This window comes from Mobula hypostoma, chromosome 8 (assembly GCF_963921235.1).
Source record: "Mobula hypostoma chromosome 8, sMobHyp1.1, whole genome shotgun sequence".
Classification (NCBI taxonomy): Eukaryota; Metazoa; Chordata; class Chondrichthyes; order Myliobatiformes; family Myliobatidae; genus Mobula; species Mobula hypostoma.
Window position 1 is genome coordinate 153,937,466 of NC_086104.1, and position 21,717 is coordinate 153,959,182.

General features: G+C 43.8%; 1 protein-coding gene across 3 annotated transcripts in view; it reads right to left on the reverse strand.

Moving 5' to 3' along the window:
- The window catches only part of ggcx (gamma-glutamyl carboxylase), a 71,111-nt gene that overhangs the window by 18,233 nt on the left and 31,161 nt on the right, over positions 1-21,717 (reverse strand). For all 3 annotated transcript variants that reach the window (XM_063057125.1, XM_063057126.1, XM_063057123.1), the window contains exons 6-8: positions 18,665-18,771; positions 12,677-12,840; positions 6,964-7,259 (exon numbers count right to left, since the gene is read on the reverse strand). In XM_063057125.1, coding sequence (XP_062913195.1) covers positions 6,964-7,259; positions 12,677-12,840; positions 18,665-18,771 — 567 coding nt within the window. The remainder of the gene's footprint in view (positions 1-6,963; positions 7,260-12,676; positions 12,841-18,664; positions 18,772-21,717) is intronic.

Here is a 21,717-nt window from a genome sequence, read left to right on the forward strand (position 1 = left end):
ATACTGCCTAACCTGGTAAATTCCTCCAGCATTTTATGTGTCTTAAGCAAAAATAAAGATGCATTTACCAAGTGCCCAAACCTGAAACAATCACCACCTCTTCTCACCCTATCAGCACAGTTCCTGTATTCTCTGTGTTGAGTTGTTCCTGCCCTGAGACCAGTTCTCTCTATTTTTTTCTTTTACAGCTGCACAGACCAACTGTTGCTTTGAGCAGGAAGTTATTTCACAACCTGAAAACAGTGCAGCACTTTAAATTTTTTTCGGTAATATGCACATCAAACAAACACAAACCACAACTCACAACAAATGTAACCAATGTCAGGCAGACAAAACAACTGACAGGCACAATGGCAAAAGTAAAATGTTTTGTCTAGACGGCATCAGCGCCAGCAGGCCAACGGCTTATTAACAATGTGCTACAGACTTCCATTCTGTGCTTGTTGTTACAATTTGTAACAGCGTTGTAAATTGAAACACTGACAATGTAAATACTTCGAAACCCTAAAATGTTTCAAAGTAAAGGGTATTTCACAATTATATTAACATAGTTTTCAAAATTATATTAACATTATATAAAAGAAAATTCCAGCTGCACAGCAACAAAGGCTATGTGCACGGGGGCCTTTCAGTTTCGGCTATGCACCCGCACAGCTTAGAGAGAACAATGATGTAAGGAGTTGTGATTTCCTTGTTCTGGAATCATTTTCTCCCAAATTTCCACTAAGTGACAGAAAGTGATGAAATATGTATTTACATATCACCTCCCACAACCTACAATCCCATCGTTTATTTTCAATGTGTAATCTGCTGTAACACACAATAAATGGGCCAAATAATTAATCCAGAGTGTTAAACAGATGCACAGTTTAACCCAAACTGGTGTGTGCATATCACCTAGACACTGAAAAATCCCTGTGCTGACAGTAGCAGAGAGTGCCATTTAAAGACTCTGGTGGGGACATCAATTTCAAAGTAATTTTTTTTAGATTATGAGAACACTCAGTCCCCTTTTATTGTCATTTAGAAATGCATACATGCATTAAGAAATGATACAATGTTTCTCCGGAATGATATCACAGAAAACAGGACAAACCAAAGACTAACACTGACAGAACCACATAATTATAACATATAGTTACAGCAGTGCAAAGCAATACCATAATTTGATGAAGAACAAACCATGGGCACGGTAAATAAAGTCTCAAAAGTCCCCAAGTCGATTGACTCCCAAGTCCCCGATAACAGGTGGCAAAAGGGAGAAACTCCCTGCCATAAACCTCCAGGCACCGTCAACTTGCCGATGCCTTGGAAGCAGCCGACCACAGCCAACACCGAGTCCATCCGTCCGAAAACTTCGAGCTTCCGACCAGCCCCTCCGATACAGCCTCCTGAGCGCCATCCTCTGACGAGCGCCTTAGACCTCACCCCGGCCGCTGAAACACGCAAAGCCGAGGATTTCAGGGCCTTCTGCCCCGGAGATTCCGGTTACCACACAGTAGAAGCGGTAGCGAAGCGGGCATTTCAGAAATTTTCCAGATGTTCCTACATACTCTCACGCCTGTCTCCATCAAATCAGAATTGTGCACGGTCCCCTACTTGACAGATAACAGATATCATCACCGAAGTGGCCGCGTGCGCACTGCCATCTCGCCATCTTCTCCTCCCTCATTATTTATGATCAAAGTATGTATATATTATACAACCTTGAGATTCGCCTCCTTACAGGCAGCCACAAAACAAGAAACCCAAAAGAACCCATTAAAAAATAAAGACCAATGAAACACCCAATGCAAAGAGAGGGAAAAAAAAACACACAAATTGTACAAACAATAAAAGCAAGCAACAGCATTCAGAACGAAAGTGAGTCCAGAGACCCAAAGCCCGGAGCAGGCCCACATCCTCAGTATATCAACAGCGGAGCAAACTGTCACGGGACTCGCAAGTTCACAGCCTGAGCTTCAGTGATGTGGGCAGCAGAGCAGGGAGCAGAACCGGCCTGACCCTCACCTCCAACCCTGCCTTTTCAGTCCTTCTGGCGCAGTGTTTAAATTGTCCAAACACAGGGTCGTTCCCCACACTAGGACCCTGTCACTCGATGCGTTCTGAGCCCGGACCCTGCTGCCACGTTCCAGCCCTTGTCTGACCTTTCCAAACCGGCCCTGTGCTTAGATCAATCAGACCTCGCTCTCCTCCGCTCCGGCTTTTCTCCACTTCGCACGTCCCAATTCTGTCTCAACCGCGAACCCACCTCACTCCGACCACATCACCTCAAACGTGCCTTGACCTCGCCCCGACTCCGGCTCGCACCCACACACCTCGGTCCTAGGGTTCACCCCGCCCTCGCTCGCCTCTTTATTGTTTGCGCTGATCGTTTACCATAATTTTCCACAGAGGAAAAGGATTTTGTTACATTTCTTGCTTTATAAACCGCCAGTAAGTTGTCACCCATCTTCAGTCGTGCCATCTTAAGCTGGGACCAAGGCTTGGCCAATAGAGCTGCCGCCCATAACTCCAGTTCAGGAGGAATGCCTTGACTCAGGGACTGGTTAGGAGGTGGAGTGTATTGTCCAGGTACTCACTAGCATAGAAGCACGTAGGAGAAATCCACATCAGCCGATCAGAACGGGGTAAGAAAATACAACGTCTGGTTAGTGCAAGACAGGAGGTGAATATCTCAGTGTTCGTGGTCTTCTGCTGCTGTAGTCTGTCCACTTCAAGGTTCGATGAGTTCTGCATTCAGCGACGCTCTTCTGCACACCACTGTTGTAATGCGTGGTTATTTGAGTTACTGTCACCTTCCCATCAATCTGGCCATTCACCTCTGACCTCTCATTAATAAACCATTTTCATCCTCAGAACTGCCTCTCACTGTTGTTTTTCACACCGTTCTCTGTGAACTCCAGAAAATCATGAAAATCCCAGGTGATCAGCAGCTTCTGAGATACTCAAACCACCCTGCCTGGCACCAACAATTATCCCACGGTCAGAGACGCTTGGATCACATTTCTTTTCCCCCATTCTGATATTTGGTCTGAGTAACAACTGAATCTCTTGACCATGTCTGCATGCTTTTATGCACTGAGATGCTGCCACGTGATTGGCTGATTAGATATTTGCATTAATGAGGTGTACCTAATAAAGTGGCCACTGAGTGCATGCTAGCACAGATTAAATGGGTTGAAAAACCCATTCAGTGGCCACTAAGTGCTAATATTACTAATATGACTGAGTAGTAGACTCAGCATAGTATAATCACTGGCACATCCCTCCACACCAGCGGTACTATCTACAGAAAGTGCTTGCCTCAGGAAGGCAACATCTATCATCAAAGAATCCTAAGCTTTGAAGAGGAGTCTCGGTCCGAAACATTGGCTGCTTATTCACTTTCATAGATGCTGCCTGACCTGCTGAGTTCCTCCAGCACGTTGCTCTGGATTTCCAGCATCTGCAGAATATCTTGTGTTTATCTATTATCATGGTGGCGCGTGGCCAAGTGGTTAAGGCATAGGTCTAGTGATCTGAAGGTCGCTAGTTCAGGCCTCAGCTGAGGCAGCGTGTTGTGTCCTTGAGCAAGGCACTTAACCACACATTGCTCTGCAATGACACTGGTGCCAAGCTGTATCGGCCCTACTGCCCTTCCCTTGGACAACATTGGTGGCGTGGAGAGGGAGACTTGCAGCATGGGCAACTGCTGGTCTTCCATACAACCTTGCCCAGGCCTGAGCCCTGGAAACCTTCCAAGGCACCAATCCATGGTCTCACAAGACTAACAGATGCCTATAGATATAGATAGATATAGATCTATTATCAAAGATCCCCACCATCCAGGCCATGCCATCGCACAGCTACCATCGGGCACAAGTCCCACACCATCAACTGCTTCCCTTCAACCATTTGGTTATTGAACGAACTTCCACAACTCTAATCACTATCTCAGTATAGCAAAGTTGTGACCACTTTGCACATTGGACTTAGCTTTGTTTTGTTCCAATGTAAAAATAGTCTATAGCTTGTTTAACCTTTTTTCTTATAAATGGTGTTTATCTGCTGTTACATACCTGTGATGTCTGCAGGCAAATTTTTCATTTCACCTGTGCATAAATGTACTTGCGATCCCAAATCGGGGCTGGAGGCAAGGGATGGGCCAGTGTTCAGCTTGCCACTCCACGGGGTTACTCATCTCTGAGGCTGTGGCCTACAGCTGACATCTCCCAGATCAGCTCATCGATGACTGGCTTCTTGGCAGCGGACTCACATCAGTGAACTTCCGTTCCAAGTATCAGTTGATTACATGATTCGTTTTTTTTAATCCTACACTTTGGCTGTCTGACAGTCTTTTTTTTAAATAGCTTCTATGCTTGTATATATCAGACATACTTTGACAATGAATCCCTTTCTTACTTTGACGTATCATTAGAAGCTTTTAGTTTGACGTTGGTTCAGTTTAGAGAAACACTCCCATCTAGTGGCCAACCCAAGTATGGCAAGGGAGGCACAGGGACGGAAATCAGCTGCTGCTCTGACAGCCTCCCAGAAATTATATTAGAATTTCAGTACAGTTGCCTGTAGCAGAGAAACCGTAATGAGGCAACGTGATTAACTACTGAATAGCTGATTGTGAAGATTAGAGAGAAGGGATGTCACTTAATGCTGTGGTGCCAGACTACAGACGAATAATCATGCCACACCTCCCCCTCCCTGGGGACAGTCTCACAGCCACTCTTCTTTCCCCCCACCCCTAGATATGGATCTCTACAGTTTATTTCAGGGAGTATTGGACTTAACCCAATGTACTGCAGGCAACACAGGCTTCACAGACAACTACCTCAATATTTTGCTCTTTTTGACTTTTTTTTAAACTTTTAAAGGTTCATTTAATTGTCAAAGTATGCATGTACAATACAACTCTGATATTCATCTTCTCCAGATTGTCATTAAATACAAAAAGACCATGGACGTTGATGACAGTAAAGACATCACCACCCCCCACCCCAACCGGCACAAAAAAGAAACAAATTTTACAGACCCCAAATCACACCCCCCCCGCCCACAGCAAAAAAAATCAATAATCCCCTACAAATAACAATCCACAGCCCCCTCACTCACAGGAAAGAACAGACTCAGTAGCACAAAATCCCCAACCACCCCTCTTACACACACACAAAAAAAAGCAACATCTATAAAAGTTTCCCACTGTCTATGCCACGCCATTGTCTCACAGCTACCATCGGACAGGAGGTACAGTCCAGCACCACCACGTTCAGGAACATGTTCAACCATCCCGCACAACCCTAATCTTACCTCAGTACAGCGACACGTTACACACATCAAAGTTGCTGGTGAACGCAGCAGGCCAGGCAGCATCTCTAGGAAGAGGTACAGTCGACGTTTCGGGCCGAGACCCTTCGTCAGGACTAACTGAAGGAAGAGCTAGTAAGAGATTTGAAAGTGGGAGGGGGAGGGGGAGATCCGAAATGATAGGAGAAGACAGGAGGGGGAGGGATGGAGCCAAGTGCTGGACAGTTGATTGGCAAAAGGGATATGCCCATCCTCTGTGTTTTCCCCCCTCCTCCTTTCTTTCTCCCTAGGTCTCCTGTCCCATGATCCTCTCATATCCCCTTTGCCAATCACCTGTCCAGCACTTGGCTCCATCCCTCCCCCTCCTGTCTTCTCCTATCATTTCGGATCTCCCCCTCCCCCTCCCACTTTCAAATCTCTTACTAGCTCTTCCTTCAGTTAGTCCTGACGAAGGGTCTCGGCCCAAAACGTCGACTGTACCTCTTCCTAGAGATGCTGCCTGGCCTGCTGCATTCACCAGCAACTTTGATGTGTGTTGCTTGAATTTCCAGCATCTGCAGGATTCCTCGTGACAGCAACACGTTGACCGCTTTGTACTAGAATGGACTTTCAACTAACGCACAGAAAGCGCCAGAGGAACTCAGCAGGTTGGGCTGCATCTATGAAGTTATATGAACCCTCCGTAGGTTTCAAGTTCAAGGTAAATTTATTCCCAGAGTACATATATGTCACCATACACAGCCCCGAGATTCTTTTCTTGCGGCACACTCAATAAATCCAATAACCATAATAGAATCAATGAAAGACCACACCAACTGGGCAGAACAACCAGTGTGCAAAAGACGACAAACTGCAAATACAGAATAAAATTCTGTCACCATCTGCAGGCTCTCATGTCTCCACTGGACTTGAGCATTTTTTTTTGTTCTTTCTTATATAATTTATGTTTATGTTTTTCTTGTGAGCGTCGTGTCTTAGCGTATGTACGTGCTGTTGATGCTGCTCACTGCAGCTGTGCACGCGGCAAGTAGCAGTCAGCTTAACACTATTAGAGTACCCGCGATCACCGAACGGTTTCAACTCCTGCCGCTGTCTGTAAGGGGTGTGACCGGGTAGATTTCCTAATGAGTGCTCCAGTTGCCTCCGGCATTCCGAGGCAGTACGGATTAGGGCTAGTGAGGTGTGGGAATGCTGTGCTGGTGGTGGAAGCACGTCGACACTTGTAGGCCGCCCACCACGATTCTCGTTCACTTGATTTGACGCAAACGACACAATTCACAGTAGTTTGAATTTACATGTGACAAATAAAGTTGATCTTTATCTTTACTCGACTTTGACCAGTCACTCCCCGCTCACCGGGTGTATTTCCCTGGTCACTACTACCCCCTCATCAGGTACAGACACACGACCACTCAACCCCCTACCCCGGGATCCAGTTCTAGACTTGCCCATTCTCGGGGTTGGAGGGCTCACTGATCGTCTGGGGACAAGTGCGTGCTACAAACTGAGGTTGTCTTTCCTGGTATTAACGACAAAACCATATTGCACCATAGTACGTCCCCACTCAGATCAAACAGTCTTCCCTTGCAAGTGTCTGCGCGCGCGTCAATCTGGTTAGCGGATGCCGATTGCCTACCCAGCCAGAGGCTCGCGATCACCCACCTGTGTGATGAAGTGTGAATGCGGCAAGAAGAACTGCTCGGCAACGTAGATTACGACGAAAACTGCCCCCAGCCTCTGTCGCAACGTGAGCGGTGTCTCCGTGCCGGTACGCTGCTGGCTTCTGCCCCTTCTGTCCCGTTCCTCGATGGGAGGCACGCACGAGTCGCTGGGCTGGGGCGGATCAGTGAGCGGGAGCAGAGTCCTCAGGAAGCTCGGGAACTTCCGAATGAACGACCTCGGCCAGTCAGGGTAGCAGAACAGCGGAGACGTTGCCAGCATTGTGTAGGAGAACATCCCTGGAAAGGAAGTCATATTTCCATTAATAAACAAAGCCATACCACTTGAAAAATGTAGTCCCAAACTCTGCTGTAAGCCTAGGGCTAGGTACGTGCGCTGCCCTGGTCAGAACTGACTCAGGCTCAGAACTATCACGTACTGTAGATTGTGGGTGGCGGAGTGAAGATGTGTCTCTAACCAAAGGAGGTGTGAGGTGCTCCTTCCCTCCGCTAGCCTGCAGGTCACCCTTGGGCAAGGTGTAACACCTGCTTAACCCCCCGATCAGGGTCAGGTGAAGTCACAGGAGCAGGTGGTGGATGGTCGTACGAGCAGCTGGTCCAGCTGGTGGAGATCACAAGTCCTGGTTATGCGACCACTGACGCCAGGCAGACAATCTCTGAAGAGTATTGACAATGGCTAGGGTCACCCGTCTTGTAAAGACACTGCCCAGAAGAAGCCAGTGGCAAACCACTTCTGTAGAAAAATTTTCCAAGAACAATCAAGGTCATGGAAAGACCGTGATCGCCCATGTCATACAACACAGTACACAATGATGATGTCATACGACACGGCACACAATGATGACGTCATACAATACGGTACATAATGACAACTGCTGGGTATTTTAGAATTTTAGTAATATTTGAGTAATCATATATATATTGTTTAAGCATTATTGTTTGTTATATAGGGAGACAGGTGATATGTGCGCACCGTGCTTAAAGTAAACTCGAAGTCAGGCCCATGTTTCAGACTCTCACTTCTTCCTTTGAATTAGTTTAATTCTTTGAAGTTCATCATCATCATCAGGTACCCTGCCCAGTTTGAGCTTTGACTGCCATGGCCCACACACTCCTGTTTTGGGTCAAGTGGATCAATTCATTGGTATTCATTTCCAATTCTCTGGCTGCTGTCTCCATCATCATTTGTCTTTGCCTTCGCCTTCCTCTTGCTGTCTTCCCTTCAATCTTTCCCATAATTACCATGCATTCTAACTCCTCTTTCCTAATCACATGTCCAATGAAGTCACATTGCCTTTTCATGATCTCATAAATTATTTCTCTTTTTGTGCTTGCTCTGTTCATGACATCCTCATTAGATATTCGTTTCATCCATGATATTCTTTGCATCCTCCTCAAAAACCACATCTCTGCTACTTCAATTCGTTTCCTCATGTTACTAGATATAGTCCAACATTCTGAGCCATATAACATAACTGGATAAACGTAACATTTCAGTACTCTGAGGCAGGTTGTCATGCCTAGTTTAGTGTTGGTCAGTAGACTCTTCATTCTCATAAAGGTGTCTTTTGCCATCCCTATTCTTCTTTTGATGTCCATGTCGCACCTGCCATCTGATGTCACCCAGCTCCTAAGTAGCAAAAGTTCTGTACTTATTTTATGTTTTCCCCATTTATTCTCAGCCTGCAGATAGGATTCTCCTTCTTTTTGGGTATCACCATACATTCTGTCTTTTTGCGATTGATAGATAGACCCATTTTTGCACTCTCTTCAACAACTATATCAATTAAGTTTTGTAGTTCTTCCTCCGTACTTGCAATTAACACAGTGTCATCCGCTTATCTAAAATTATTAATGTTTTCACCGCCAACTTTGTTTCCCAAGATGTCTCTTACTTTTTTGTAATATTGTTTCGATGTACACATTAAACAAATCAGGGGAGAAAGCACACCCTTGTCGAACGCCTCTCTTGATTTTCGTAAACTGACTCACTTCTCCATCTATTCTTACAGCGGCAGTTTGTTCCTAGTACAGATTTCTAATTAGGCGGCAATCTTTCAAATCTAGATCTAGAGGTTCCTGTAATATTTCGAACAACTTATTGTGCTTCACTTTATCAAATGTTTTTGTATAGTCAATAAAACAAACAAACCTTTTTGCACTTGAATAGCTCGTTCTGATAGTATCCTTAACATCAATATCGCGTTTCTTGTACCTTTGTCTTTCACAAAACCACATTGTTCTTTACCTATTTCAGCTTGTATCTTACTTTTAGCTCTTGTCATCAAAATTCTTAGAAGTATCTCAGTGATATGACTCATTAAACTTACGGTTCTATGTAATTCACATTCTATTGCTCCAGGTTTCTTAGGAAGAGTGATAAATACTCATTTTTTCATCTCTTCTGGTATTATTCCAGTCTCATAAATGTCATTGATTAAATCAGTAAGTTTTTCAATTCCATAATCTTCAAGGGCAATAATTTGTTCTATTACTAATTCATCAAGACCTGCTGCTTTTCCTTTCTTCATCTGATTTATTGCATTACGAACTTCAGATTTTAAAATACTTGGAACTTCAATGTTCTTCTTAATTTCTGGTTTTTCACTTCGATCGTCTTCAAACAATTCTTGAATATACTCAGTCCACCTGTTCATAATCTCATCTTTTTCCATGATAATGGTATCGTCCTTTGCTTTCAAACATCCACCTGAAGAACAGAGGAGCTTTCTACCAGTGATATTCTTGATTTGTTGATGTAACCTTTTTGGATCAGTAATAGGGATTCTTTCTATTTGCCCACATTCCTGGTTTAACCATTCTTCTTTGGCTTTTTGACATAAGCTTTTAACTTTTTTATCCAAGGACTTATATTTTATAGGATTTGCTTTCTTCCACCTCTTTTCTTCCATTAGATTTTTGATTTCATCTGTCATCCATTTATTCTTTGTGCTTTTTTCCTTTTTAGGAATCACTGACTTTGCTGATTCTACCAAGGCATCCTTCAGAGAGTTAAATTTCATTTCTACATGATTGCTATTATCTTCAACAGATTCTATTGCTAGACTTTGAAATCTATTCCTTACTTCAATTGTAAATGTTTGTCTTAATTGAAGTTTTCTTCTTCAATTAATTGCAAGTAGTCAAGGGATTGTTCAGGTTTTTGCTTCTTTAGTTTTTTAAGTTTAACTTTTACATGACATACTACTGGGTTATGGTCACTATTACAGTCTGCTCCTGGATATATTTTGCATTGAGTCACTGAGTTTCTAAATCTTTGGTTTATAGTGATAAAGTCAATTTGATTTCTGGTGTTATCACCTGGACTTTTCCAGGTCCACAAGCATCTTGAATAGTTTTTAAAGTAGGTATTCATAATGACCCGATTATTCATCTTGCACCATTCTACCCATTTCTCACCTCTTTCATTTCTTTCCCCTCATCCAAATTTTCCTATGGTATTTCCATCAGCACCTTGTCCTACTTTAGCATTTAGATCTCCCATGACAATAACAGTATCTTGAGATTTGCATCCATTCTTTGCTTGTTCAAGCTCTTCATAGAATTTGTCTATATCTTCATTTGTTCCATCTGTTGTTGGTGCATATACCTGTATAATTGCTAAATCAAATGGTTGCCCTCTGAATCTAACAAGGAGCATTCTTTCTGATATTGCCCAATGTCCTAAAACACTTTTGCCATGTTTTCATCCATAAGAATTCCTACTCCATTAGTATGGGATGTTCCACAAGAATAAACTAGTGTTTTATTTCTAATCTGACATGTTCCACCACCTATCCAACGAAGTTCACTAATTCCCATGATGTTAATCTTTGGTTTTCCATTTCATTTATCACATTGTCCAATCTTCCTGCTTGATACAGGGTTCTTACACTCCAAGTGGCAATAATTTTCTTTTGTGTTACTTGAATTTTATGAGCAGTAGCTTGATGACGGTCGGGGATCCCCTGCTGACCAGAATCAACCCTACCGAGCGAAGCATCTTCAGAATTGTCTTGAAGTTCCTCGTGACGCTGTTGTTGTGTGATACATTTTGTGAGTTTGACCATGGTTTTCATAGCAAATAGGTTCTAAGAGACCTAGTACCTAGCAAACGGTGGTTTGCTATTGCCTTCCGTTGGGCGAACAGCTTTGAAGTTACAAAACATAATTGTACATTGAAACATTGAAATGCATCGTTTGTGTTAACAACCCAGGATGTACTGGGGGCAGCCCGCAAGTGTAGCCACACATTCCAGTGCCAACACAGCATGCTCACAATGTTCAGCAGGACAACACAGAACACAACCAGCAACAAAGCAACAGCAGCAAATCAAGCCCTGTCCCTCTCTCCCACCCACCCAGACTGTCCTCCAACCCCATCCAGAGGAAGGGAACTCCAAACAGCCCCCTACCTTAAAAAGGTGACAACGAATGTGTGGCGACACTTGCGAGATCCGCCAGCAAGTTGTTAATGCAAAAGACACATTTCATTGTATGTTTTGATGTATATGTGATAAATTAATCTGAATCTGAATGGAATAAAACCACAAAATAAGAGGCCAATTTAACACTGGACAACAATTTTTTTTTCAATTGTTGCTTCCTCAGAATTTTTTTTTCTGTTTATGACAGAACGCTTGAAGGTGAACACAAATATAATTTCAGACATCTTGTATCAGGTAGGAATTGAGAAACAGGAAGTTAACTATTATTAAATATAATGTGTTTAATTGCATAATGGTGCTGACGCTTTGCAATAGTTCAACTAAGCTAAAAATGTTTTGCTGATGATTTTCGTTTGTACTCAGTGTCTGAGGCTTCTCGCTTAAGTGTCCAACAATAATCAGCCAGCATTGATGGATTCCAGTTGCCCTGATACCGTTTCTCCATGACCACAATGTCCTGGTGAAACCTTTCACCATGTTTGTCACTGACAGTGCCAAGATTTGCAGGGGAGAAGTCTAAATGGGAATGCAGAAAATGAATCTGTAGTGACATGTTGCACTTCCTGATTTTGTATGCTTGAAGCATGTTGTCAACCAGCTGCATGTAGTTTGGTGCTCTGTAGTTGCCAACAAAATTTTCAGCAACATCCTTGAATGCCTTCCATGTGATTTTCTCCGGTCCACAAGAAGTTCCTCAAATTGCCGGTCATTGATGACCTGTTTGATTTGTGGGACCCCAAAAATGCCTTCCTTAATCTTGGCGTCAATTATTCTAACTTGAATTATGAATTGAAATAACAAATATAGGTGACTTCTAAAAAAAATGGTGAGTGATAGGGAAATTTCCTGGCGATTTTCATGATCAGCAGCCCAAAATCCATAACATACACCCAAAAGTGTTCAGGAAGCAAAATCTTTGTTGTCCAGTGTAATTTTAAAACTGCAGTGTGTAGAAATTTCTTCACTCAGAAGGTAGTGAATCCCTGGAATTCTCTATCCCCGAGGGCGGTGAACCCCTGGAATTCTCTATCCCCGAAGGTGGTGGAGGCCGGATCAACAGCGTGAACGTAAATGGAATGGAGCCCACGGCCGAGTGCAGATATCTGAGGTGTACGACTAAAGCAGGAATCGAGTCTGGAAGTAGGTGAATTTGCACTGTTTACTTTTATAAGTCTACAATTAATTTAGATTTATCAATATATATTTACCACTAAAGAATGAAACGAAGCTGACGGCAGATGCGATTACCTATGTTGAAGAGCTGAGAGTTCATACAATGGAAGTACGTGACGAAGAAGATGGCGTAGGGACGGGTGACGTCGAAGAAGAGTAGATAACCGGCTGACAGGTCCAACATAAGGCCACCTCCGTGCACAACCAGGAGGCTCACCAGCTCCTCTGAAAGCACCAGCCTGTTCAAGGAGAGAGGCAAACATGAGCACTGCACATTGTCAAGCATCACTGGAGAAGGGAGGTTCAGTAAATGCAACAGGAGAAACAGCGGCCGGCAGGTCAGATCCCTGTCCAATTGTTCTGGGGGGGGGGGGGGCGCGAGGCTGGTCTTCTACGTGGAGACTGGCCACAATTGACACAAAGCTTTACACATTACACCCCTTCTCAACCACCGCCAGGGATTTAATGGCTGTTCCATCCCTACTTTCAACCATTCTGTACTCATTGGCCACTTTATTAGGTACACCTCTACACCAGCTGGTTAGTGCAAATATCTGATCAGCCAATCATGTGGCAACAACTCAATGCATTAAAGCACGCAGACATGATCAAGAGGTTCAGTTGGGAATGGGGGGAGGAAATGTGATCCAAGTGACTTTGACCGTGGAATGATAGTTGGTGCCAGATGGGGTGGTTTGAGTATCTCAGAAACTGCTGATCTCCTGAGATTTTCAGATACACCAGTTTCTAGAGTTTACAGCGAATGGTGTGGAAAACAAGGAACATCCAGTGAGCGGTGGTTCTGTGGGCGAAAACGCCTCGTTAATGAGAGAGCAGGCCAGGCAGCATCTCTAGGAAGAGGTACCGTCGACGTTTCAGGCCGAGACCCTTCGTCAGGACTAACTGAAGGAAGAGTTAGTAAGAGATTTGAAAGTGGGAGGGGGAGGGGGAGGATAGGAGAAGACAGGAGGGGGAGGGATGGAGCCAAGAGCTGGACAGGTGATTGGCAAAAGGGATATGAGAGGATCATGGGACAAGAGGCCCAGGGAGAAGGAAAAGGGGGAGGGGGGGAAAAACCCAGAGGATGGGCAAGGGGTATAGTGAGAGGGACAGAGGGAGAAAAAGGAGAGTGAGAGAAAGAATGTGTGTATAAAAATAAGTAACAGATGGGGTACGAGGGGGAGGTGGGGCATTAGCGGAAATTTGAGAAGTCGATGTTCATGCCATCAGGTTGGAGGCTACCCAGACGGAATATAAGGTGTTGTTCCTCCAACCTGAGTGTGGCTTCATCTTGACAACAGAGGAGGCCGTGGATAGACATATCAGAATGGGAATGGGATGTGGAATTAAAATGTGTGGCCACTGGGAGATCCTGCTTTCTCTGGCGGACAGAGCGTAGGTGTTCAGCAAAACGATCTCCCAGTCTGCGTTGGGTCTCCAGCAACTTCGATGTGTGTTGCTTGAATTTCCAGCATCTGCAGAATCCCTCGTGTCGTTAATGAGAGAGGTCAGAGGAGAATAGCTGGACTGGTTCAAGCTGGCGGGAAGGTGACAGTGACTCAAATAACCACGCTTTACAACAGCGGTGTGCAGAAGGACATCACTGAATGTACACGGTGTTGAATCTTGATGGGCTACAGTAGCAGAAGATCAAGAACATACACTCAGTGACCATTTTATTGGGTACAGGAGGCAGCTGATAAAGTGGCCACAGAACGTAGTCTTTTTTAAACTAACATTTCATTTCTTTGAGTTCCCTATTCACTCTCGTCACATAGCAAAGAAGATTTACAAAGAAAGTACCAGAACCAGGGTGTAAGTAACATTCCTATAAAGTCTCCCCTCAATCTCCTTTGAGCGTAGGAGACTGGAGGGTGACCTTATAGAGATGCATAAAATCAATAGAGGGTAAAAATAGAATAAATATTCACAGTCTTTTCCCCCAGGAAAGGGAATCAAAAACAAGAGGGCACAGATTTAAGAGAGGGGAAAGATTTAAAACATAAAGATTTAATGGGCATTTTCTTTACACAGTGGGAGGTGGGTTTATAAAAGAAGCTGCCAGAGGAAGTTCTTGAGGCAGACATAACATTTAAAAGACACTTGGAAAAGACATGACTCTTCATCTCATATTCATACTCTCCTCCCATTCGGTTGGTGCTACAGGAGCCTCCGCTCCCACACCAGCAGGCTCAGGAAGAGCTTCTTCCCTGAGGCTGTGACACTGCTGAACCTCACATCACAGCGCTAAGCAGTATTGCACCCATATTGTTCTGTCTCAGTACTTCTATATTTGTGTGCTGTAGCACTTACTTTTCATTCACAGTTATTTTGTAAATAACACTATTCTTTGCATTTCTGGTCTGGTCTGATGCTAACTGCATTTCACTGGCTTTGTATCTGTACTCGGCACAACGACAATAAAGTCGAATCTAATCTAATCTAATATTCTCGTTATTTATTGCTATTTATTTATATTTGCATTTACACAGTTTGTTGCCTTCTGCACTCTGGTTGATCTTTCATTGATCCTGTTATAGTTACTATTCTATAGATTTGTGAGTATGCCCACTAGAAAGCGAATCTCAGGGTTGGATATGGTGACGTATTTTTACTTTGATAATAAAATTTCCTTTGAACTTTGAGTAGGAAGGATTTAGAGCAGGGGTTCCCAAACCTTTTTGTGCCATGGACCAATACTATTAAGCAAGGGGTCCATGGACCCAGTCGGAACCCCTGGATACGAGTCACACATAAGCCAAGGCTTAGTTGGGCACTTTGGTCAGCATGGAAAAGATGGGCCGAAGGACCTGTTTCCCAGCTGCATTGCTCTAGGACGATGACATGGTACTTCTCTATCGTCTGTGCGTTTTCCATGACAATAAAACAAATGTTCTGTTTCTTTCCCGTTCTCCTAATCTACAATATACACACAGTGGCCACTTTATTAGGTACAGGAGTGGAACCCGGTGTTGTCTTCAGCTGCTGTAGCCCATCCACTCCAAGGTTCAAAATGTCGTGCGTTCAGAGAGGTTCTTCCGCACACCACTGTTGTAACCTGCGGCTATTTGAGTTACCGGCACTTTCCTATCACCACAATAGGTCAATGGCAGATACAAACTCAATGGCTCTTCACACGGCCTTAGAACACTGGACAATACAAACACCTGTGTCAGGATGCTGTTCATTGACTATAACTCAGCATTTGACACCATCACTTTCACAATCCTGATTGATAAGTTGCAGAACCTGGGCCTCTGTATTTCCCTCTGCAATTGGATCCTCGACTTCCTAACCGGAAGACCACAATCTGTGTGGATTGGTGATAACATCTCCTCGCTGACGATCAATACTGGCGCACCTCAGGGGTGTGTGCTTAGCCCACTGCTCTACTCTCTATATACACATGACTGTGTGGCTAGGCATAGCTCAAATACCATCTATAAACTTGCTGATGATACAATCATTGTTGGTAGAATCTCAAATGGAGACGAGAGGGCGTACAGGAGTGAGATATGCCAACTAGTGGAGTGGTGTCACAGCAACGATCTTGCACTCAATGTCAGTAAGACGAAAGAGCTATTTGTGGACTTCAGGAAGGGCAAGATGAAGGAACGCGTACCAATCCTCATAGAGGGATCAGAAGTGGAGAGAGTGAGCAATTTCAGGTTCCTGGGTGTCAAGATCTCTGAGGATCTAACCTGGTCCCAACATATCAATGTAGTTATAAAGAAGGCAAGACAGCAGCTATACTTCATCAGGAGTTTGAAGAGATTTGTTATGTCAACAAAAACACTCAAAGACTTCTATAGTTGTACCGTAGAGAGCATTCTGACAGGCTGCATCACTGTCTGGTATGGAGGGGCTACTGCACAGGACCAAAAGAAGCTGCAGAAGGTTGTAAATCTAGTCAGCTCCATCTTGGGCACTAGCCTACAAAGTACCCAGGACATCTTTAGGGAGCAGTGTCTCAGAAAGGCAGCGTCCATTATTAAGGACCTCCAGCACCCAGAGCATGCCCTTTTCTCACTGTTAACGTCAGGTAGGAGGTACAGAAGCCTGAAGGAACACACTCAGCGATTCAGGAACAGCCTCTGCTATCCGATTCTTAAATGGACATTGAACCCTTTTTTTTAAACTCCTCTTCCTTTTATTTATAAGGTTTAAAATGTACACAAATAACAACCATATTAAATTGCAGTGTAAATAATGTTAAATAGTAATCAGGAATAGGGAACTGTACATTAGACATCGAGACAGTAGGCCAGAGAGCACCTTTCTTTTTTAAAACAAAACACCGGGTGGTGTGAGGGCATGTCAAACCATTCCACATTTCAGCCAAGTTCACATTTTGATATTTCCCCAAGACTGGGTAGACTCAACCCCCAATGGGGAAGCCAAGAAAATTACTGCCGGTAACACAAATTGTCAAGCTAACAACATTACAGGACGTTTACATGAGTTCCTTTATTGCAGATATTGTATTATACCCAGAGTTTAAAAACTGGTATGCTCCCCTCAAACAGTTAAGTCATTCTGTATTACCGATGAAGTGTATTGCTCCATTTCAAATTACAAACAGGATTTCTAGTCTTGCTCGGCACCTAACTAGTCAGATCAGGCTGGAACAATCACATTCTGCAAATGGGCTCAAGTTTGGGGAGCGATTGTAAATGAACCAAGCTAGAAGTCTTGAAGTCACGACTCGTTAATTCTCTTAATGTCTTGCCAATAGCCAAAGTACGGACACGCATTCAGAAGACAATTTGCAATAAATACATACACAGCATGGCCTTGTTTTGCCATTACTCTCCTCTTATTGGACCAGTACAGGCACCATGCCTGGTGTTAGTCGTCAGTTACACAAACAGCAAGAAAGCTGCCTTGCAAAAACTGGATCCAGGTTTCAATGCTGTTTTAATCTTCAAGATACCAGAGCACAGGACTGCTCTTCCGAGGGAAGCAGTTAATGTCTAGTGGTAGCAGACTTGGCAAAGACAGATCGGAGTTGTTTGATCTTTGTCAGATCTGAATTTGGATACAAGATTCAGTAAGAAAGCTTTAAACAAAAAAAAAACACTCAATAGCCAGTCCACCAGAGAGAACATCCCATGACATTGAACCCTTGAACACTACCTCACTTTTTAAAATATATATTATTTCTGTTTTTGCACAATTTAAAATCTATTCAATATACATATACTGTAGTTTATCTATTTTTCTTCTATATTATGTATTGCATTGAACTGCTGCTGCTAAGTTAACAAATTTCACGACACATGCCGGTGATAATAAGCCTGATTCTGAACCAGTCTGGCCATTCTCCTCTGACCTCTCTCAGTAACAAGACATTTTCGCCCACAGAACTGTCGCTCACTGGATGTTTCTCATACCATTCTCTGTAAACACTAAAGACAGCTGTGCGTGAAAATCCCAGCAGTTTATGAGATACTCAAACCACCCTGCCTGACGCCAACAATTTATTCAACAGTCAAAGTCACTTGGGTCACATTTCTTCCACATTCTGATTTTCGGTCTAAACAACAACCGAACCTCTTGATGCGTTTATGCATTGAATCGCTGCCACATGATTTGCTGATTAGATATCTGCATTAACAAGCAAATGTACATATTTACCCAATAAAGTGGCCACAGAGTAACTTCTGTTTCAATCGGGACGGGACCCACATTAACTTTCTAAATCAATTTCTTTCTACGTTATCAACAGAAGCTCTTTCAATCTGTTTTAAATTTCTTGCTAGGTTTTTTTTTCCCTTTTCTTCAATGCCTTCTGGCTGAATTCCAAACATTCCCCAAGGTTCTGTATAGTTGCACATACACAGAAACTGCTGGGAAGCCAGGAATTTCAAAGGCAACCTTGGATGGGACAGGTTAACATGGCAGGTACGGGCTCTTGCTCAGAGCAGCTGTTATCAGGTGGTTTTCACCTGGAACGTTAACTATTCTGCTTACTCCTCAGACAGAGAAAGAGCTCTTGAGATTTCCTGCATTAATTTCTGAACCAGCAGTTTTTCCACACTTTCTGGAGAAAGAGTCACTTACTTGAAGGGATCAAACAGCCAGTGCTGTGCCAGTTGGTTCATCGAGTATCCCTCCACCCAATCAGCGTCGAGCTTCTTCACACCAGCAATGAAATAGACAATGAAGATCTGAAAAGGGAAGAAGGGATATGGGTGGAATGATGCAAATGCAACAAAACACATCAAGTTCTTGACTTAGGTCCATGCCAGTTTTGGAAAACACCATCCAGTGTAAGCATCCAAATTCGGACACAGTTAAATTTGGCCTACCAGTGAAAGCAGGAACAACGCCAGGGGATGAACACAGAGACGGGTGCTTTGGTGCACTATGTCCATGCCGATTGTCGAGCCTTCTAACCTCATTTGTCCCATGAATTTAAAACCCGTTTTATCTCCAAACTGATCCAAGTGATGTTATTTCTTCTCCAACAAGTTCTCATAAGATATAGGAGCAGAATTAAGTCATTTGGCCCACCAAGACTACGCCACCATCGCGGCTGATCAATTTCCCTCTCAGCCCCAATCTCCTGCCTTCTCCCCATAACCCTTCACATCTGACCGATCAATAACCTATCAACCTCTGTAAAGATACCCAATGATCTGGCCTCCGCAGCCACCTTGACAACGAATTCTACAGGTTGTCTTGGTTCATGGACAGTAGGGAGAAGGCTCTGAACTGGGGAAAAAGGTTAGTTTTATTTGTCACGTATACGTCAAAATGTACAGAGACGGGTACCACTTTGTGTCAACAACAAACGCAGTCCAGGGTACGTGCTGGGGCAACACACAAGTATCACCACGCCTCTGGCACCAGCACAGCATGACCACAACTTACCAACCCCAAATCCTACGTCTTTGGAACATGGGAGGAAACCTGAACAGTCACAAGCAGAACGTACGGACAGCGGCAGGAATCGAACCCCGATCGGTGATCACTGGTGCCGCAAAGTGACAGCGCTAACCACTACGCTACCACGCCGCCACAGTTGAGGTGACAAGTAGACAGGGCTCTGGCAGGTCACTCGTATGGAAGCAAACCATAAACAAGAGAAAGTCTGCAGATGCTGGAAATCCAGAGCAACACACACAAAGTGCTGGAGGAACTCAAATCATTAGGAAGAGGTGATATAGGGTCGGAAGGTGTGGATAGAGCTAAGGAACTGGAAGGGTAAAAAGCTCTAATGGGAGTTGCATACAGACTCCCAAACAGTAGTAAGGATGCTGCCTACAAATCACAACAGGAGACAGAAAATGCATGCTAAAAGGGCAATGTTACAATAGTCATGGGGGACTTCAATATGCAGGTCGATTGGGAAAATCAGATTGGTGCTGGATTACAAGAGGGGGAATTTCCAGAATGTCTACGAGATGGTTTTTTAGAGCAGCTCATGGTTGAGCCCACTGGAGGATCAGCTATTCTCGACCGGGTGTTGTACAATGAACCAGAATTGATTAGAGAGCTTTAGGTAAAAGAATCCTTAGGGGAAAGTGATCACTTTAGGATCGAATTCACCCTGAAATTTGAGAAGGAGAATCTAAAGTCAGATGTACCAGTATTACAGTGGAGTAAAGGGAATTACAGAGGCATGAGAGAGGAGTTGGCCAGAACTGATTGGTAAAGAACACTGGCAGGGATGACGGCAGAACAGCAGTGGCTGGAGTTTCTGGAAGCAATTCGGAAGGCACAGGATATATACATTCCTAAGGAGAAGTAGTATTCTAAAGGAAAGATGACACAATCGTGGCTAACGAAAGAAGTCAAAGCCAACAAATAAAGCCAAAGAGAGGGCATACATAGAGCAAAAATTAGTGGGAAGTTAGAGGACTGAGATGTTTTTAAAAACCAATAGAAGGCAACTAAAAAAGTCATTAAAATAAAGATGGAATATGAAAGTAAACTAGGCAATTATATTATCAAGCATACTAGAAGTTTCTTCAGATATATAAAGTGTAAAAGAGAGGAGAGTTTGGATATTGGACCACTGGAAAATGATGCTGGAGAGGTAGTAATAGAGGCAACGAAATAGCAGATGAACTGAATAAGTATTTTGCATCAGTCTTCACTGAGGAAGACACAAGCAGTATGGTGTAAGTTCCAGGTGTCAGGGGACATGGAGTGTGTGAAGATACCATAATCAGACAGAAGGTTCTTGGGAAACTGAAAGGTCTGAAGATTAGATTCAACTTTATTGTCATTGTGCCAAGTACAGATACAAAGCCAATGAAATGCAGTTAGCATCTGACCAGAAATGCAAAAGAATAGTATTATTTACAAAATAACTGCGAATAAAAAGTAAGTGCTACAGCACACAAATATAAAAGTACTGAGACAGTACAATATGGGTGCAATACTGCTTAGCGCTGTGATGTGAGGTTCAGCAGGGTCACAGCCTCAGGGAAAAAGCTCTTCCTGTGCCTGCTGGTGCGGGAGCAGAGGCTCCTGTAGCGCCTACCGGATGGGAGGAGAATAAAAAGTCCATGGTTAGGGTGAGATGCATCCTAGATAATGCTGGGTGTTAAGGGCCAGGTTGTTGTCAGCACACCACGCGGCCAGGTGCTGGATCTCGTCCCTGCAGGCCGACTCGTCATCCCCTCTGATCAGGCCAACCACCGTCGTGTCGTCTGCGAACTTGATTATGGAATTAGAACCATGTACAGGAACGCAGTCGTAGGTGAAAAGGGAGTACAGAAGAGGGCTCAGCACACAGCCTTGAGGCACGCCGGTGTTCAGAGTGAGAGTGGAGGAGGAGAGGTTGTCTAACTTAACTGATTGGGGTCTGTTAGTCAGAAAGTCCAAGGTCCAATTGCAGAGGGATGAGCTGATACCAAGCTGGCGAAGTTTGGCAATCAGCTTGGAGGGGATCACAGTATTGAATGCCGAACTAAAGTCAATGAACAGGTAGATAAGTCACCTGGACCAGATGGTGTACACCACAGAGTTCTGAAAGAGGTGACTAAAGAGATTATGGAGGCAATAGTAATGATCTTCCAAAAATCACTAGTGTCAGGAGTGGTTCCAGAAGACTGGAAAATTGCAAATGTCACTCTACTCATCAAGGCTTTGACCCTCTATTC